The sequence below is a fragment of the Camelus bactrianus genome, chromosome 7 (assembly GCF_048773025.1).
Source record: "Camelus bactrianus isolate YW-2024 breed Bactrian camel chromosome 7, ASM4877302v1, whole genome shotgun sequence".
Taxonomy (NCBI): domain Eukaryota; kingdom Metazoa; phylum Chordata; class Mammalia; order Artiodactyla; family Camelidae; genus Camelus; species Camelus bactrianus.
This window is the reverse complement of record NC_133545.1, coordinates 21,271,762-21,289,400: the sequence shown is the minus strand read 5'-3', so window position 1 is coordinate 21,289,400 and position 17,639 is coordinate 21,271,762. Positions and strand designations below refer to the sequence as shown.

General features: G+C 41.1%; 1 protein-coding gene across 1 annotated transcript in view; it reads right to left on the bottom strand.

The window, feature by feature from the left end:
- Positions 1-1,138: 1,138 nt before the first annotated feature.
- Positions 1,139-17,639, bottom strand: part of RBM28 (RNA binding motif protein 28) — a 28,308-nt gene continuing 11,807 nt past the window's right edge. The window contains exons 11-20 of the mRNA XM_074367129.1: positions 15,471-15,544; positions 14,531-14,666; positions 13,462-13,526; positions 10,678-10,836; positions 8,700-8,849; positions 8,318-8,392; positions 5,690-5,946; positions 4,978-5,077; positions 2,861-3,039; positions 1,139-2,031 (exon numbers count right to left, since the gene is read on the bottom strand). Coding sequence (XP_074223230.1) covers positions 2,905-3,039; positions 4,978-5,077; positions 5,690-5,946; positions 8,318-8,392; positions 8,700-8,849; positions 10,678-10,836; positions 13,462-13,526; positions 14,531-14,666; positions 15,471-15,544 — 1,151 coding nt within the window. The 3' untranslated portion in view covers positions 1,139-2,031; positions 2,861-2,904. The remainder of the gene's footprint in view (positions 2,032-2,860; positions 3,040-4,977; positions 5,078-5,689; positions 5,947-8,317; positions 8,393-8,699; positions 8,850-10,677; positions 10,837-13,461; positions 13,527-14,530; positions 14,667-15,470; positions 15,545-17,639) is intronic.

Here is a 17,639-nt window from a genome sequence, read left to right as displayed (position 1 = left end):
GCAAGCTCCGGGCAGCGTGGACAAGCCTCAGGGAAACTGGATTTGCCATCTATCAAGATGCTCCATTTGGGGCAGGGGTGGGGTTGGGAGTGGGGGTCCAAAAGGTATTCTGGTGACTCTGCAGTTTCCTTCTCAGAACTGGCTGCCAGGCTTAGTCAGTCCGTGTCTTCACAGTCTTCCCACTGTATTACTTCATAAGCACAGAAGCTTGTCTGCAGCCAAACATCAGCTCAAAATCAAAAGCCAAAGAACTGCAGATGTCCCTATAACTCATCCATGGCTGGGCCACTGAAGAACACCCCAATCAATGAGCGGTTTCAGACTCTGCAATTAATCCTGGAAAAGCAGCAGCATCAGGACAAGAATGAAAGAACCAAAATAAGACAATGCACGCGGGTAACTTCTAAATTGGTCAACCTTGGCCAAAGGGAGGTCTGGAAATTTTTGCTCTGCCTGAAACAAAGCAACCTCATCCTGTCTCTTTCAGTGCGGGTTAGGACCGTGGGAGAAAGCATAGTTGAGCACCATCTGAGACAAACTGAACTACAAACTTATCTTGGGCATCCTCCGTCTGATGATGTGGGGACTGCCATGATGGAGCAGTCCATGGAGAAGTTTCAGAACTTGCCAAGTTGTGTGGGCAGAGTTGCCACTTACATGACAGAATTGGCAGAGGCCTGTCAGTTACTTCTCAAAAAGTGAGTGGCAGGAATACTAAGCAAAGAACTAGCAACCTGGGTCAGTCAGAGGGCCTGTGACTGACGATTCTTGGTGGTCAGCACTCACGGTGGCATATTTGACCTCCTACTTCCTCAGATGGCTGAAGGTCAAATACATGGTGAGAAGAGGATCTCTGGAGCCTTGAGGTTCTGCGCTCTGAATTTTTATTTGAAAAATGTCTTTCAAAGGCAAAAACATACCAAACGACATTTGGAAGTATTCTGAAGACTAAATTCACTTGCCCTAACTCTGTAACAGAAGCTTCAGCTCTTGCTTCAAGACAACTGAAGTGCACTCCCCACCGCAGGTTATGCCTAGAGGAAGGAGCTCCTCCTGGGTCAAAGCAGAGTCTTCAGACTACCAAGCAGCAGCCTCCCCATACCCCTGCCAAAAAAACCTCAAAGAAACAGCTAGCACACAATCTTAAGACTCTTTATTTAAAGGAAGTATCTCTGAGCCAGGCTGTTGTGTAACGGAGCAGGAAAATCAACTGAAAATTGACTGATGGCCTTCAACCTTGGATGTTAACAAAATGTTTGCTACTATTGTTTTTAAACTGAGCAGTCTATAACTCCACCTTCATGTTTACTTCAGAAAGCTCCATTTCATGAAACCTTAGGCTCTGAAGTGAGGAAGTGAGCACAAATCTCGTTGCATTAATACTCACGAGGCAAGAGTAAAAAGGTGCCCAGATAACCCAAGGTGAGGTGTCCCAAAGGAGGACACCATACAAGGAATCTGGCTGTTGAGAAAGTGGATGATTCGTCCTATTACTTTTTAAAAGAACTGTGCAATAACTTTTCGAGATGAATGATGTTTTAAACACACTGGGTTGCTAAAGCTGTCAGAAAAAATACCTGGGATCTAAGAAAATCTGGCAAAGCTACCTGAATGAACACCAATTTTTATCTATCCAAATGTTAAGATTATTTTTAAATGTTCATTTATAGATATTTGTACACTAGGGGAAAAAGTGTCTAGTGAGCAGACAGTTGGCCAAGGGAAAACAGATCAGTTGCCAGGCAGACTGTGGACGGTCTACATACACCCTTAACAAAGTATGTGACTCCTCCACAGAGTACAGGCCATCCTAGGATTGACGTGTTGCCAAGCTGCCACCAGAACGTTTCAAACTCCCCAGGTCACACTGTCTCAAGGTAACTCTGGAGATACAGCCTCTGTCCTTCGTTGTCTCAAAAAGGCTTCAATATTTTCATGGTCTCTCCTACCCATCTTTTCTTTTCTTTTTCCTTTTACCAATCTTCAAACCAATTAAGGGCATTCCTGAGCATTCACTGGTTTCCAAAGACGCTGCAATAAAACAGCCATATCTCTAGATCAGCAGTGGTTCTGAAGAAAGCATCGTTTATTATAGCACCAGATTGAATTAGAGAATTAAGAACTTTGTGCTATATTTCCAACTCTTTTTCTGGCCTCATGCTCACTGCTCCCTCTACCACTCAGTACCTCAGGAGGCAGTGCTGGAAGAGAGGAAATGCAGGTTAGCACCAGCCAGGCTAGTGTCTGTGGACCAAGCAAACTGATTTCCAGTTACCTTCAAAAATTACCCACTTATTTAGCAAACAATTATCAAGGGTTGCTCTTGGCCAGGCCCCATGTTCCCAATTACTTTCCAAGTCTCTCCCACCCTCAGAGATTAGGTTGGAAATCATTTTTTCCCGCTTTTTCTAAATCAATTTCTGCAGTATGCATGACTACATAACTGGATTAGAGTTAGGAATGTCAAAAACATAAATAATAAAGGATTCACGTATATTAGAAATGAGTCTGTTATTCAAAAAGCCACAAAATATCTCATTTAGAAAAGACATTTAACAAAATATACATCTTAAAAATCTAGCACTCAAGAATGCTTTTTTATAATTGTTTCCATTTGAGAAACAAAGAATTAAAATGAGTAAGAATTATAGACACAACTTCACACAAAATATGCAAGAAGCATCAAGATGTTTTTCTGATATTCCTCTTTGTGATTAACCACACACCAAGGAGAGACCAAAGTTTGGATGTGCACAGCCCAGAGGGACCCTCAACAAAGTGGCAGTGCACTCAGGGGGTTTCTTTCCCTCAGTAAATGACATGGAGGGAAGGCTGCCGGAGGAGGGGGGCGGTGCTTTACCAAGAAGCACACGATCCAGCTTCTTATCCAGTCTGATGGCATCATCAACTGTCAAACCATTTGCTCCTCTTTGCAAGAGGAGCTCCTTTGGAAGGTCCCAATAATTTCTGCTTATATTGTTCGACCAGCTGGTTGAAGCGAATTTCTGTCTTATTTCCCTTAGCTTTTTTCTTAGGTACCTACAAATGAAAGGTAAGGAAACATAAGATAATTAGTTTTAAGCATCCAATATCACCTTACCCAGAGGCCACCCAAAGGCGAAAAAATAAGTAGGTTCAGAGATCTTGCCCACCACAAGAGGGACTTCCAGATAGTGACCCAAACAGAGCCATCCACTGGTATGGAATGAGAACAGGAGTGCCTAAGAGTAGGGCCCCACTAAAACACTGTCCGGGTGTCTCAGAGGCCTCTCCCACTCCAGCTCCCAAATGCTCACAAGAATCTGCTCACAGATGAGTCAGCCCCGAGTCTGTATGCTCTTGCTTGCCCTTTCCCTCACCGAGAACACTGCTCACGGGGTTTGAGAGAGAGTTCTCTGTAAGGTAGTATGATGGGTCAGAGACTTCCCAGAGACACAGATTTCTTGAGTAGGATGAGAAGCCAGTGCTTCTTGTTCCCTTACAAGAAAGGGACAGGGACTAAGGAAGGGAAAAAGAAAGCTTGACCTCAAATGTCCAAGAATGCAGGACCACCATTTTCTACTAAAAGGAACTAGGGCTCCTTGGAAACTAATGCCAGTTCTGGGAAAGAAATAGATAAGACGAGCTGGGACCAGAAAGCAAGGACACTACCAAAGACAGGGTCATGTCAGGACTCAGGAGTCAACCTGAAGGGGCTTCTGCTGGCCTTAGATGGGACAAGAGTAATGACTGCATCTGACTGACACACATCAAGTATACAAAAACTCAGGAATTTACAATACTGAAAAAATCTTACTGGTCACCAGAGAAGGTTGGTAGGACACCAACTCATTACTCTGAAAACTGATTAAAAAAAAATCAAGCATTTATCCTGCCTTTCCTATGCAAATGGTATTTCATAGTAACCAAATAGTTGACAAAGGAAGATTCTTTTTTTCTAGAATTCTACTTTAAAAAATGCAAAAGGATTGGTAAAATTAGAAAATTACCATTCTGCAACTCGTGTTGAAATACGGATCTAGACAGTAATCATCAAAGGGTGCTAAGACCAGTAGGTGGGAGACTGATGGGGGACTTTATAAATGGAGGGTAAGGTAGACAATCTCTAAACCTACTGATGAATCAACATCACTAAAAATGGGGCGACCAGACACTAGGCACGTTATGATGCAACAGAGAGCACACAGCACCACGTATGAGATACTCTTGCCAAGAAAACTGAACTTGAATCTAATGAAGCCTCTATGTCTAAAGACTAGTTTGTAGACAACACGGGGTGTTATAGGAACAAGTTAAATGACACAAGGAAGAAAGCAGCTAAATTCAAAACGTAACGCACTCTCAAAGGCAAAGGACTTGGTTTCTCCAACAAATTAACAGCATGGAAAAAGGGAGGGTGGTTAGGAAGATTGGATATTATAGAGGAAAAAGGGAGTTAAGAGATATAAAAACCAAATATAACATGTAGACTTTGTTTGGAACCTAAGTCATACTAACCAATTTAAGAAAAATATTTTTGATGCAACTGGGGACATTTTAATATGAGCTGCATATGAGATATTAAGGGCTTCTGAATTTCATGAGATGTGACCATGGCATAATATATGTTTGTGTGTACATGCGTTTAAGGCCCAATCAGAGGCACATTCTGAGATATTTTTCTGAGCAATGTACCTCATTTCCACATGAGGTACATTTACATGTGATGGAGAGTCTGCTTTATTATACTTAGAGGGCAGAGGGAAGAGGTAAAACAAGATAACCGTTGAAGCAGAGTAACCAATACATGGGGTTCATTTTACTATTCTCCCCACTTTTAGAACTGTGTGCCCTCCACATTCTCTAAAAAGCTGCAGTCCTATACATAAATGCAGTCTAGAAGCCCTTTCCTTTTTGTTCACCTAATCAAGGCACAAAAGTGGGGGCCGACCCCAGCCCAGCTGTGCCATACCAAGCCTTGGCGCCTACAGAACTCACCTGCTTAGAAGATAATTTTTGCTTCTCTTGCTTCCAGTGGTTCATCTGGGGCTTTGGCTTCTTAGGAGGGAGAGACGTCATTTTGCCTTTGTCCCGCAACCTGAAACAAATATGGCTAAGTGTCACCCTGAGTTCTTCCTCTAATTGGCACCCCTGAGGTTTTCTCAGCCCAGAAGATAAAATGCTTTTCTTACACTGACTCTTTCTAAGCCCATGAGAAGTCATGCTAAAAAAAGATACTGCAACAAAATGGCCTAAAGTTCAACATTTGTACACTTGCTTTTTGTTGTTGTTGTTTTGGCTTGAAACCTCAGGGGAATCTCATATACCATCACTTACTTAACAAGTATTTTGTGAAGATCCACTTTTGTTGACAGCACTAATCTGTTATCCCAAACAGAAACTGGAAGGGAACCTCAAGGAGTGAGCCTCGGCTGACAGAGATGGCCATCTGGACAGGAGGAAGCCCCTCAGAAGAGGAGAAAAATGGCAAGAAAGCTCACCCTGGCACATCCTCCAAGACCCTCTGCCAGTCCTGTTCTGGCCTCCGTTTGGTCCAAGAGTGACACCTCTGCTGGGGCAGAGACACGTGTGCATCGCCCCTCATGGGGGACTGGCACAGCACAGCATCCCTTTCATCCAAACAAAAGCCACAAAGAGGAAAAAAGGCAAAGCAAAACCCAACCCTCTCAGAAGCCGTCCTGCTTCTCACCTAACTTTGGGGCCTTGGTGCGATGGGAGCACCAGGACCTTCCTTCTCTTCTTTCCGTCGGACAGCTCCACATGCTCCACTTCGGCCTTGGTCTGGAATCCTGCCCACGAGACAGAGCCCGCCTTCCCCTTCTGCTCCGCGGGGCCCTTGCTCTGCTCTTGTGTGTGGTTCTGAGCTGCTTTCCGTGGCTGGTGTTTTCCAAGTTCTTGTTGTTCCTGCTGGAGCTCACCAGTTGCAGGCTTGGATTTTGCTTTTTGCTGCATAAAATAAGAGACTGCCATTTGGTTTCTGGATGAGGTTTATTTGCTAGAAATATTCAACAGAAGAGAAGTGAGCTTGGTGAGCCAAGGAGAATTCTTTCCACAAAGAGACTAAAGGAAAATGAATGCAAGTAGTTCACAGGCCCTGACAGAGTTAACAGGTGGTTACTCAGTGGGGGACGCAAAACAACCATTTCCCTTTCCACATGTAGAAATAGGGGGAAAGTACATGGATGCCCAAAAGCCAGCAGAAAACAAACAAACAAAGGCCAGTAGCATGGGATAATTACTAAAGATGTAACAAATGTGTAGTGTGAATCAGAAGAAAGAAAAGAAGAAACATTTGAAGTAACGAGAGCTGAGGATTTCCAAACTTGATGAGAGACACTAAACCACAGATCTAGGAAGTTCGGCCAAATACCAAACAGGATAAATAAATTAAAAAAAAAAAATACATAGTCACAGCACATCAAACTGCAGAAAATCAAAGAGAAAATCTTGAAAGAAGCCAGAGGCGGGAAAATACCTTATCTACAGAGGAACAAAGTTAAGATTACATTGGATTTCTCTTCAGAAACCATGTAAGCAAGAAGAGAATAGAATGAAACATTTAAAGTTTAGGGGGGAAAAAATCACCAACCTAGAATTCTGTATCCATGCGATCATTCTTCAAAAGTGAAGGAGAAATAAAGACTTTCTCAGGCAAAGAAAAATTAAAGAAATTCATCACTGGCAGACCTACCTTGCAAGAAATACTAAATGAATTTATTGAGAGAGGGAAAATGACATAGGTCAGAAATTCAAATCCACATAAAAAAAGAAAGAGTATTAGAGAAGAAAATCATCAAATGAAGTCAAGGAAAAGATGATGTGAGAAAGAAGGCATAAAGTATGTTACAGATTTATGTTGCACTGACATAGGAGAAGAAAATGAAAATTCAGGTGAAATTAATATAATAAGTGTTATGTTGTCCTTTCACCTTAAAAATCTAGATAGGCACATTGATACAACAAAGATCTATTACATGCCTATTATGTGCCAGTCTGTTTCTAACTAGTAAAAGGTAGATGGAAAGAATGAAGTGTCTACCTTTTAGGACTCAGAGCCTAGTGGAGATAAGAGATATACACAAATAAAGTAAAAAATTAAAGAAGAATTTAAGGAAGTTCAGGAAAGTACAAGTAATAAGGTCTTACCTCTTTTAAGAGAGGTGGGAAACGCTATTTGAGGAAGTATATTTGATCTAAACATGCAAAGTGAATAGAAGTATCCCTGAGTCAGGGGAGAGGGTCACTTTCACACAGAAAGATCAGTATGTACATAAGCGTAGGCAACAAATAAAGCCACCTGAATTTTTTTTTAAGCCAGTAGCTATAGATTCACCTCTGAAGCCATGGCTTAGGCAGTAAATAATCCTTTACCTACAATAACAAAGCTGCCTTGAATAATAAGCAGAGCTCAGGTTTTTCTGACCCAGGGCCATTGTATTAACGACTGAAATGCTTCTCTAGAGGTCATGCTCATGGTATACACAACAAAGACACCAAAACACTGTAAATGTTTGGTATATATGCAAGTTAAGGTATAATATCAATGAGATCTGTCAAAGTTATGGTATCAAGAATAATCTGGCCCTTTATGTCCTGGGGCAAGAGGGATAAGAGAATGAGTACTGTGTGCTGACATGCAGTATGAAGACAACTTACACCTATTACCTCATTTAATCTTCATCAACCATGTAACACAGATGATGTTAATTCTATTTAACCAACTAGAAACTGAAGCTGAGAGAGTAATAACTTGCCAAGGAGCTCAGAACAAGGAAGAGCCTGAATTTGAACATAAGCATTCTTGTTCCTAAAGTCCCTGTTCACTCCTCTGTACTAACTAGATTAAAAATAGTACTAAAACTATCAGGCATCACCCTTCTGGAGTCATCCAAGAAGAAAAAAGAATTATAGAAGAGACAGCTGAAATCTTCATCTTGGCTATGAATTTGACATGTACCATCACCAAACACTGCAGTACAAGAACCGCTGATTGGTAATTACATCAGTCTGATCGTCCTCTCTCCTTCCTCTCCCTTCTGTGGAGCTATCACAAGACAGGCCAGCAGAAGAGAGATGGCCTGCAGAGTTCTAGGGAACTAAGAGTAAAGGGTAACAAAAGAACCTCATGAGGCAGAGATCTACTTCAAGGGAGCAGAACCACAATCTGAACAGAACAGGAGTTTAGATATGGCCTAAAAAAATTGTCTTAACTGAACCATACAATTAAAAATAGTAAAGTTTATGTGATGTGTATTTCACTACAGTTAAAAAAAAAAAACAACACCAACAAAGACAGAAAAAGCATTCAGTTCTGTACCAGGCTGCGCTGGATCCTCAGTTCCTTTATTTTAAGTTTCCTTCGATCTTCCAAAGAGAACTCCACTATTGGTCTCTGCAGCAGGAGACAAAATGTCATTCATTAGATTTCTTAATCTCTGTGTGCAGTGAGCTGAGATGTCCCCCCGTCACTACTCTCTTTCCTGCAAGTCAGAGGATGCTGCTCACTTCACTCTTCTTAAAGGCAAGGGGCCAGTTCTGCGAGCAGTCTATCAATTTAGAGTTCCTTCTAATCACCTTATCACCTGACTCACTACTCACTCCTTCCATCACCCTGCTACGCTTACCCACCACACAAATGTCAGAGGATTCTCTTCAAATGGCCCTCAGAGGAACATGTCTCCCCACAGGAGGAGGCTCACCTTCTGAGGCCCAAAGATTTCTGGATTGTTGTTGATGTGTCGTAGGGCCGCCAGGGCATGCTCGTGCTCCTGGAACTCTGCAAAGGCGTAGCCCAAGGACTGACCCTTAACTTTCCCATAAATTCCTTTAAGGTCTCGCATCACCCGACACTATGAGTAGAATAAGAAAAAGAATCAGTAATTACAGGATGAAGATCCTTAACAGCTTAAATAAGAAATCAGGTTATTGGAACAGAGTCTTCATCTATATCACCATCCCAAGAGTTGTACTGGAATAACACTTATGAATGCCTGTTTTATTAGGATATGTCTACTGAGAGCACAGAAGAAGTTAAATAGATATTTTCTTGCTTTCTAAGAATTTACAGACATCAACATAGGTTTACAAATAAGCATGTAAATAAAATAAAATTCCCGAGGAAAAATTACAATAGTCAACTGTGGACATGACAATACATACAAGTTGAGAAGTACGTGGTACTCCAGGTTGTGTAAGTTAGCACTGAGGCTTTAATGCCGTCTACAGATCTCATCATTGGAGAAACCACTCAGAAAGAAAATTACTGAAGAAGGGATGGATGAAGTCCTGATGGCTTTAGATAAGAAAGACAATTCAGACATGGGGAAGATCCTGCCCAACACACAGCCTCAGAGCTACAGGAAGAAGCTTCAGCTGTCTTTGTTTAGAGCTCAGATCCTCTCTGGTATGATTCCAAATCCTTAAGGGTACCCTGGGGCACCGAGGAACAGTAGGACATTTTGGGAAAACTGATTGTTTACATGCTTTTACTCTTGGAGGCTGGAGTTGTCATGCAATGGAGAAGTCTAGGTATTAGGGACACTTAGATGCTGCATTTGGTATGTGTCCAGTATCTACTCTGTGCCATGTATTGTAAGGAAATCAGAAAAGCATAAAAAGAGGCTCCTATCCTCAAGAGGCTTACTATCTTACTGAGACACAATACTCACACATATGAAAGAATTAAAGAGAAAATTCATATAATGCAAACATTGTAAAACACACATACATATTGCTAAATGATGACAGGTTTTAAATGTGGAGTCACTTACTAAGTATTGTGGATATTGATGAGAAATTATATAATTGACTCCTATTCCAGTAACACTTTGAACAGTTTTACTAAGTGTAGTGTCAGCTATGTGCTGGTATGTTCACAATCTCTTCTATGGTTCCCCGAACACCAGTACCATAATGTTTGAAGAGGCTTTCCAGGAGTAGGAAAATAGTTACAGCGATGAGTCACAGTAAAGCAGACTCACAATACTGGCTATTACCTATTCAATAAACACTGATTGAGAGATGACTACATGCTATGCTAAGAACTGGGAACAATGAGAAGACACCTGTTCTCAAAGAGCTCAGTCTGGTCAGGAGAAGTGACTGACAGTGACAGGCCAGGGTAATTGTGCTATGACAGAGGGATGCACAGGGTGCTGTGGGGGCAGAGGAGAGGTTTTTGTACTCATAGTGCCTAACCAGGTCTTGGTGTGAATCCAGAGTTTGTCTAACACAACTGCTGAAGACCTGGGTAGCTCCCTGTGCTCACCAAGGGGCACTGAGGACTCTTACTATGGGGTAAGAGCCTAAATGATAGTGAAATGCTATTCCAAAAAGCAAAGCACACAGATTATTTTCTCTGCAAGAAAATTAACATTACAGCACCTGGTATAATGCTGAGAACACAGCAGGTATTTAATAAATGCCTGCTAAATTAATTTATGAGGGCAGAGGATTCATCACATTCTGCTGCAATTTGGTCAGATGTAAAAGGCAGTGCTTAGAAGAAAAAAAAGTTAAAATCAAAACAAAACATGAAAACTGCCAAACTCAGCCTTATCTGCCCACAATGTGTCCAAAAGAAAATCTGTCCATCTGCTAGTACCACAGCCTGAACTAAATACTCGATCTGACCCAGAACGAGTACCAAAGCTCTGAGTGGGCAGAGCCAACTCTCACCTCCTTGATGTGCACCCCCTTCTCCCCTCTAGTAGCATTCAGTAGCAGCTTTCTGAGCTGTTTGTCATCCACAGCCTTTGGGAGATTGTGCAGGCAGAGCCTGGTCCGGGAGACAAAGATATTTTGGTCCTTGAGTTTCTGGTGCTTCAGCAGCTCAAACTGAAACAACAAAAAATTGTTAATAATACAATCCATTCTTTAAAAACACAGGCTCACAATAGGTACATGAAAAAATGCTCAATAGTGCCAATTATCAGAGAAACGCAAATCAAAACTACAATGAAGTATATTACCTCACACCAGTCAGAATGGACATCATTAAAAAGTTCATGAACGATAAATGCTGGAGAGGGTGTAGAGAAAAGGAAACCTTCCTACACTGTTGGTAGGAATGTAGTTTGGTGCAGCCATCATGGAAAACAGTATGGAGATTCCTCAAAAAAACTAAAAACAGACTTACCATACAATCCAGCAATCCCACTCCAGAGCATATATCCAGAGGGAACTTTAATTCAAAAAGATACATGCACCCCAGTGTTCACAGCAGCACTATTTATAACAGCCAAGATATGGAAACAACCTAAATGTCCACCGACAGGTGACAGGATAAAGAAGTTGTGGTATATTTATACAATGAAATACTATTCAGCCAAAATAAAACAATGCCATTTGCAACAACACGGATGGACCTGGAGATTGTCATTCTAAGTGAAGTTAGCCAGAAAGAGAAAGACAAATACTGTATGATATCACTTATATGTGCAATCTAAAAAAAAGACAAATGAACTTATTTACAAAACAGAAACAGACTCACAGACATAGAAAACAAACTTATAGTGACCTGGGGAAAGAGTGGGGGAAGGGATAAATTGGGAGTTTGAAATTTTTAGATACTAACTATATATATAAAATAGATAAACAACAAGTTTACACTGTATAGCATGGGAAACTATATTCAATATCTTGTAATAACCTATAATGAAAAAGAATACAAAAACAAATATATGTATGTATATGTATGACTGAACTATTATGCTGTACACCAGAAATTGATATAACACTGACTACCTTCAATAATAATAAAAAAAAAAATACAGGCTCATAATTCCCCAACAGGAAAGAACCATGACTCCTAGCCAATACCCACACATACAGAAAAAAGGAGGAGAATCACCCATCCTGCAGCCTTATGATGCCCAGCACAGGGAGAGAAAGGTTCAAAGAGGCAAGACGGTGGATAGGTGCCAAGATCATGGGCTCTGGAGTCAGACTGAATCAGAAATCCATCCCTAACTGAAGAAGTTACATGAAATGTTTTAAGCCTCAATAATTTCACCAACAGAGTAGGACTGTAGATCAAAATATACCAATCTCTCAGCACTGATGTGAGGCTGAAATGAGGTCATATGCATAAAATCCCAAGCTCAAACCTGGCCTCCAGCAAATAGTAAATAACACTGTGGTCAACATCCATGCCAAGCCCTTACCTACCCACCAACTCAAACTAATTACTCAGTCCTTCCTAAATTAAGTAGAATTTATTTAAAGAATACTTGATAGACTGTTGTCTCGTCTCAACTCTGCCACCTTGAGGCAAAGAAATGTCAATGGCCATAGAAAGGAATTCTGCTTCTGGAGTCTCAACTATGCTGCACAAAGCACCTGTCCCAGGGTAACTGTCTCTAAAGTAAAAAGATGACATTCTTCTTCTGATTTGTTTGTTAAAATTGCCTCAGTAGAAGAGCTTTAAATTAATCTTTTTTCTTTTATCAAGTCTCATTCCTGCTGCTTCTTGTTTGGTAAAGGTACTAACAAATCATGAAATAAACAAATACTCTGGAAATTAATACTAAAGGGCTATTTGAAGAGGCTATCATGCCTAAATTCAACAGTCTAATTTTTCTCCCTAAGAAAAGCTGTGCCTGCTGTGAGTTATAATGCATATAATCTAGTGAGCTTTTTGCTAGAGAAATTCATTCTAAGGGAAAACTCAATGTGCCACTACTGCATTGTGATCAGAAAAGGGCATACAATGCCCTCAAATACCATGATTTTTCTAGCTGCTCACTACCGAAAACAGTTGAGAACGCTCGTTTAGAAATTAACATGCAGAAGACACAATGCCTCTTGCTGCCACTATACTCCAGTTTCTCTCCATCATCTTCTGCACTTTCATGCTCCGTAGCTAATTCTGTTCATGATTATACATCTTCCATTCTAGGCAGCCTTAGCTTTTTGAAAGTAAGCTATATGGGCAAAAGTAAAAATTACTGGAACAAACATTACCGAGCAGCAAAGGAACTCAACAGTATCAGTTATCAGTGGAAACGCTCATAATATGGAATTTTCCTACAATAGTTTTATAATCTGGAGATACCACCCGCTCTCCCAAAACAGACATCTTAACTCTCCCTTCAAAGACCTACACCTACACCCTCTTTCCTACTAACTCCAGCCACTCTGATCTTCCTTTCTTATGTTGTTCTGCATTTATACTGACCTAACTGTATACAGCTCAAGTCACTAGGTGTCTACTCCATGATCGAGAAGCATACTATTTGGTTACTGCTAAGGTTTAGGAAAATAAAGAAAAAGACCCAGTTCTTCATATCATACTGGGTTAGTTGCTGTCCCACCCATGTGTTGTCTTTCTAACAATAGTGTAAGTAGCACCTGTGACCAACACCTGGCTCTTTGATGAGCATCTCTAGCATTCAACTATTATTACTTATTGATTCATATTAAGTCATGCAGAAGCTCAAAGCTGGTGCCTAATTTACTCACTCGTTCCCTTTTGGCCATATCAGCAGCACTCACACCCTCTGCAGCCTTCGTCCCAGCACGAATCACTGCAGAAAGAGGGAAAAAGGCCAAGACATCAGCAAGGGAATTTTCACTGAGCAATAAGAGGAATGTGATTTGAATGATGCAAGCTCTTTGTACAGGGCCCAGAGGACTATGCTGGCCAGGACATAGTGGCATCTGGTAGGTCCAGAAATAGGCTACAGGGCTAAGTTCTTGTCTATGGGCTGCTCTCAAGGACTAAAACTCTAAACATTCTGTGATTTTGTCCTTCTTCTTTCTTCCCCTCAAAAAGTTTCAGGTACCTGCCCAAAGCCAGATGGAAAGGCCTCCAAGAAGTCCTGGAAATAAGTACATTTTAGGCATTTGGAATGCAGTAATGCTCTCCCTATATAACCTGTCCTTGGAAGCTCACTGCTCATGTATTTATTTGGGAGCCATTACTAAGCAATGATAAGCCAACCTAGGAAACAGGCACATCACAATATAGAGGCCTGGTATCAAGGGCTAATGGCCTCCCAGTACCAGTCTAGGCTGTGCAGCTGTGCAACAGGTGGCACTGCTGTGTGACCGAGAGGAAGGGGTTCTTTTTTTGTCTTAATTAAAGCTAATTCTTGGATTATCTTTCTGACATTAAGGGAAAAGTACTCAGTGCACATTTAAAACCCATGAATAATCCAAAAGAGTAATTTTAGTCATAATTTTCATCTCCTTCAGAAAACCTATCAGAAATGATGACAAGAGGCAAAGGTAATTTGAATTTTTCCTCATTCTTTGCCCTGCTAATCCTCTGATGAAAACATCAGAAGGACGAAAAGATGTAAAGGTTAGCAGGCTAGCAGGCAGAAAGGAGAACGGGACTGGTTAATCCACAAACTGGGTGAAGGCTTCCAAACAGGAAGCCACACCTGCTCAAGTGAAATAGTAACATAACTCATTAAAGAGGGTTTTAAATTTGAAACATGCCCCGAACGTACTATTGTTGGGTCACTGTTGCAGCAAAGGGCCAGCTACTCAGAAGCCTGATTCCCGTCTCCCTACCACTACTCACAGCCTTCTCGGGCCAGATAGAGGTTCCGGGTTCCAGTAGGCTTCTTCACCTTCTTTGTCCGGAGCTTTGCAGCTTCATCACGGGTCACCGCCAAGTCAACCTTGAGCTGCCGGCCATCCAGTTTAAGCCCACCACCCTGTAACAGATTGCAACCTCTCTCTTAAAATTCATGATGAGTAGAAACGAAGCACCTGACAAGGAACGCCAAGGAAAGGGAAAACAGCAAACCCCAATTATGCTGTGGAACCCAACCCCCAGGATGTTTTAGCCCAGCTGGCTGCGAGTGGGTCACTCAGCTCAGCAGTACTGGGTATAGCTGTGCAAAAGGCCACTTATTCATTTATTTTAAGGGAGTTGATCAGTCCCAAAGTAGGCCCCAATTGAGGAAAATGATCTGTAAACAGGCAAATTTTTAGTATTCTAAAGAAAGCTAATGAAATGGTAGTGTTAACTCTACAGAGGAGAATTTAAGAGACAATGGCAATACAGGATAACTTATCTCAAAACAAATTAACACTTGGTTATAGAATACACAGAAAAATCCTCCATCACCCACACTCTTTGTCTCTCAAACATTTACTCCACCTCATAGATGGCCTTAATTCCTTCCTGTCCCAGTCTTTCACGTCATCAGCCTAGGATGGAGACTGACATACAGAGAGTGATCCATAAATAGATTATTATACCCCTTTCCTCACCTATAAGATAGAGATGATGATTGTACTTACTTTATATACACCTAAATGGCTGATGTAAGGATTAACTAAAGTAACGCATGTAAAGCTCAGTGCCTAACACACACTATGTGCTCAATAAGTATCAGCTTTATTATTATTGTATCACTGACAATAATAATAATAAAGCTTTGTGTAAACATCAGATGTTGCTCCTGGGAGCCACTACTGCCTAAGTTACAGGGTAAAGGAAATGTCTTCCTTACCTCAGTCTCTGGAGAAGCAGCTTCAAGGCACTTCTGAGCTGCTTCTTGGGTCATGAACTGGGCAAATGCACAACCTGTACAGAGAGACAAAAGTAAGTGAGGTCCCAAACTCCTGTGGTCCACCAGGAAGCCAAAGACAGCACTACAAATGGTGGCAGCCTGATACAAAGTGGAAGGGGTAGGAGCATCTTTTGTTAAATACCATGAGACTTAACTAACAGGCACTGCGTCAGGCACTGGAGTTGAAAGACAGATAAGTTACCATACATGCTCACCGTGTAATTTTATTATTACTTTCTTCAGCTTTTCCAATGCATCTCAGAACTTTAGTCTTACCACCTCACTTGTTAATAGGAAATGCCCACAAGAAATACTACATAAATTCCAGGCTAATGTTTAATTCAGCATCACTTATTGTATGCCTATTAGAGGACTAAAAAATAAGGCAGCAACCACTTAACCCTGAAGTTAATACAGATCTCACTGTTGTCATAGTCACTTGGGAGGCATCAGATAAGGGCAGATCTACCTCTTGGAGCAAAAGTCTCTGGCCTCTATCCCACGAATACAGCAGTGAATCAGAAAGCCATGAGCTCAACCGTTGACTCACGCTCTAGAATTTCCACAGGCACACCTTTCACTGGTTAGAGGCAGGGCCAATTAACCCATCCTAATTTTCTGCTATTGATAAAAGCAGATTTTATAAGCAAAGAAAAAAAGTTCACCTTACAGTAAACTCCAAAAATAAATTAAGTGTCATAATATTTTGTTAGTATTCCTTTAAATTTTAAATATTCCCTCATATCTGAAAACAATGCCATATTTCCTAGAGCTACTGTGGCATTGATCTTTTGTCCCCGCTAAGAATATGGCAGCAGACTAACTGAAAGGACACATGTGGCAGGCCAACCCAAGGGTCACCATCTAGTGAGGTCTCCCCTGCCTTCTTCAGGCAGAGTGAAGTGCCCCACCCTGCCAGTCCTCCACTCATATCTCTATTACAGCACTGGTCAGGTGGCATCTTCCCCAAAAGACTTGAATGCCTCAGGAATAAAGGCTATGTTTCTTGCCTGTTTCTATGTCTGTAGCACCTACTATAACGTCCAGCATTAACAGACACTCAATAGGAAGAAACAATAAAGAAAGAAATATGGGGGGGAAATGTTTCTAACAGGCAAATTAGCCTATTCATTCAACATGAAGAAAATGAGTACTTCTCTCTGAATGTGTAAGAATTTCATTATTGGAATTTCCAGGGTTAATACTGGCTTCAATCTTAACACACCCCTAAAAGTCTTCAGATAATACTTAGCCCTTGCAGGCAGTGAAATAGCACGCTGACAGGGATAAAGTGGAGGAGGAGGCCAAGACTGTGTGAGGAGGCAGAAAAAGTGCCAGAAAAACTCAATAGGAGCTAAGAAAAGACAATGCATTATGAAAAAAATAATGAAAACTAAGCTTATTAAGATCATTAGCTCTCAGCTAACATTAATAGACCAAGAAAGAGATTGAGCAAGTCAACTGCAGACTCCATTCTGAAAATGTCAACCCAATACACTACTGCACCCAGAAAGGGACAAAAGATTTCAAAATAAAGCAATATCCTACAGTAGCTGGAACATTCTATGCAATTTTAGTTGCCCATTTTTAGAAAAGCATACTGGAAATGGAGAAGGTCCAAGAAGTATAATTGAATATCATAGCTGAAGGCACCTTAAGTGATTGCTCTAGTTGAACCTACTCATTTTACAGATGAGAAGCTGAAGCCCACTGTGGTTAAATAAATTTTGCCAAAAATCACCCTGCTGGTCTATGGTGATTTAGCTGGGATTAGATCCCTAATCTCCAGAAAGCAATTCAGTTTTCTTGCCGTTATACTGCCTCATTTACATCTTTTTCAGCCAAGTAAAAACCAAAGATGATCAGATTTCATCAATCTGGAAAATAAGAAGGTTTAGAATGGAGGTAATTAATCCATGGATGGGCTCCAGGGAGTCCACAACCCTTATAAATGGCATTTTTCTGAGAGGATTCACAGCTTCCACTAGATCCCAAAAGAATCAAGAGCCAGAATGAATTAAGAATCCACTGCTTTAGGAGAATGACTGCCGTTGATAAAATCAGAGATTACAAATGGGTTGCAAAGATGCTTATCTAACAACAGTATAC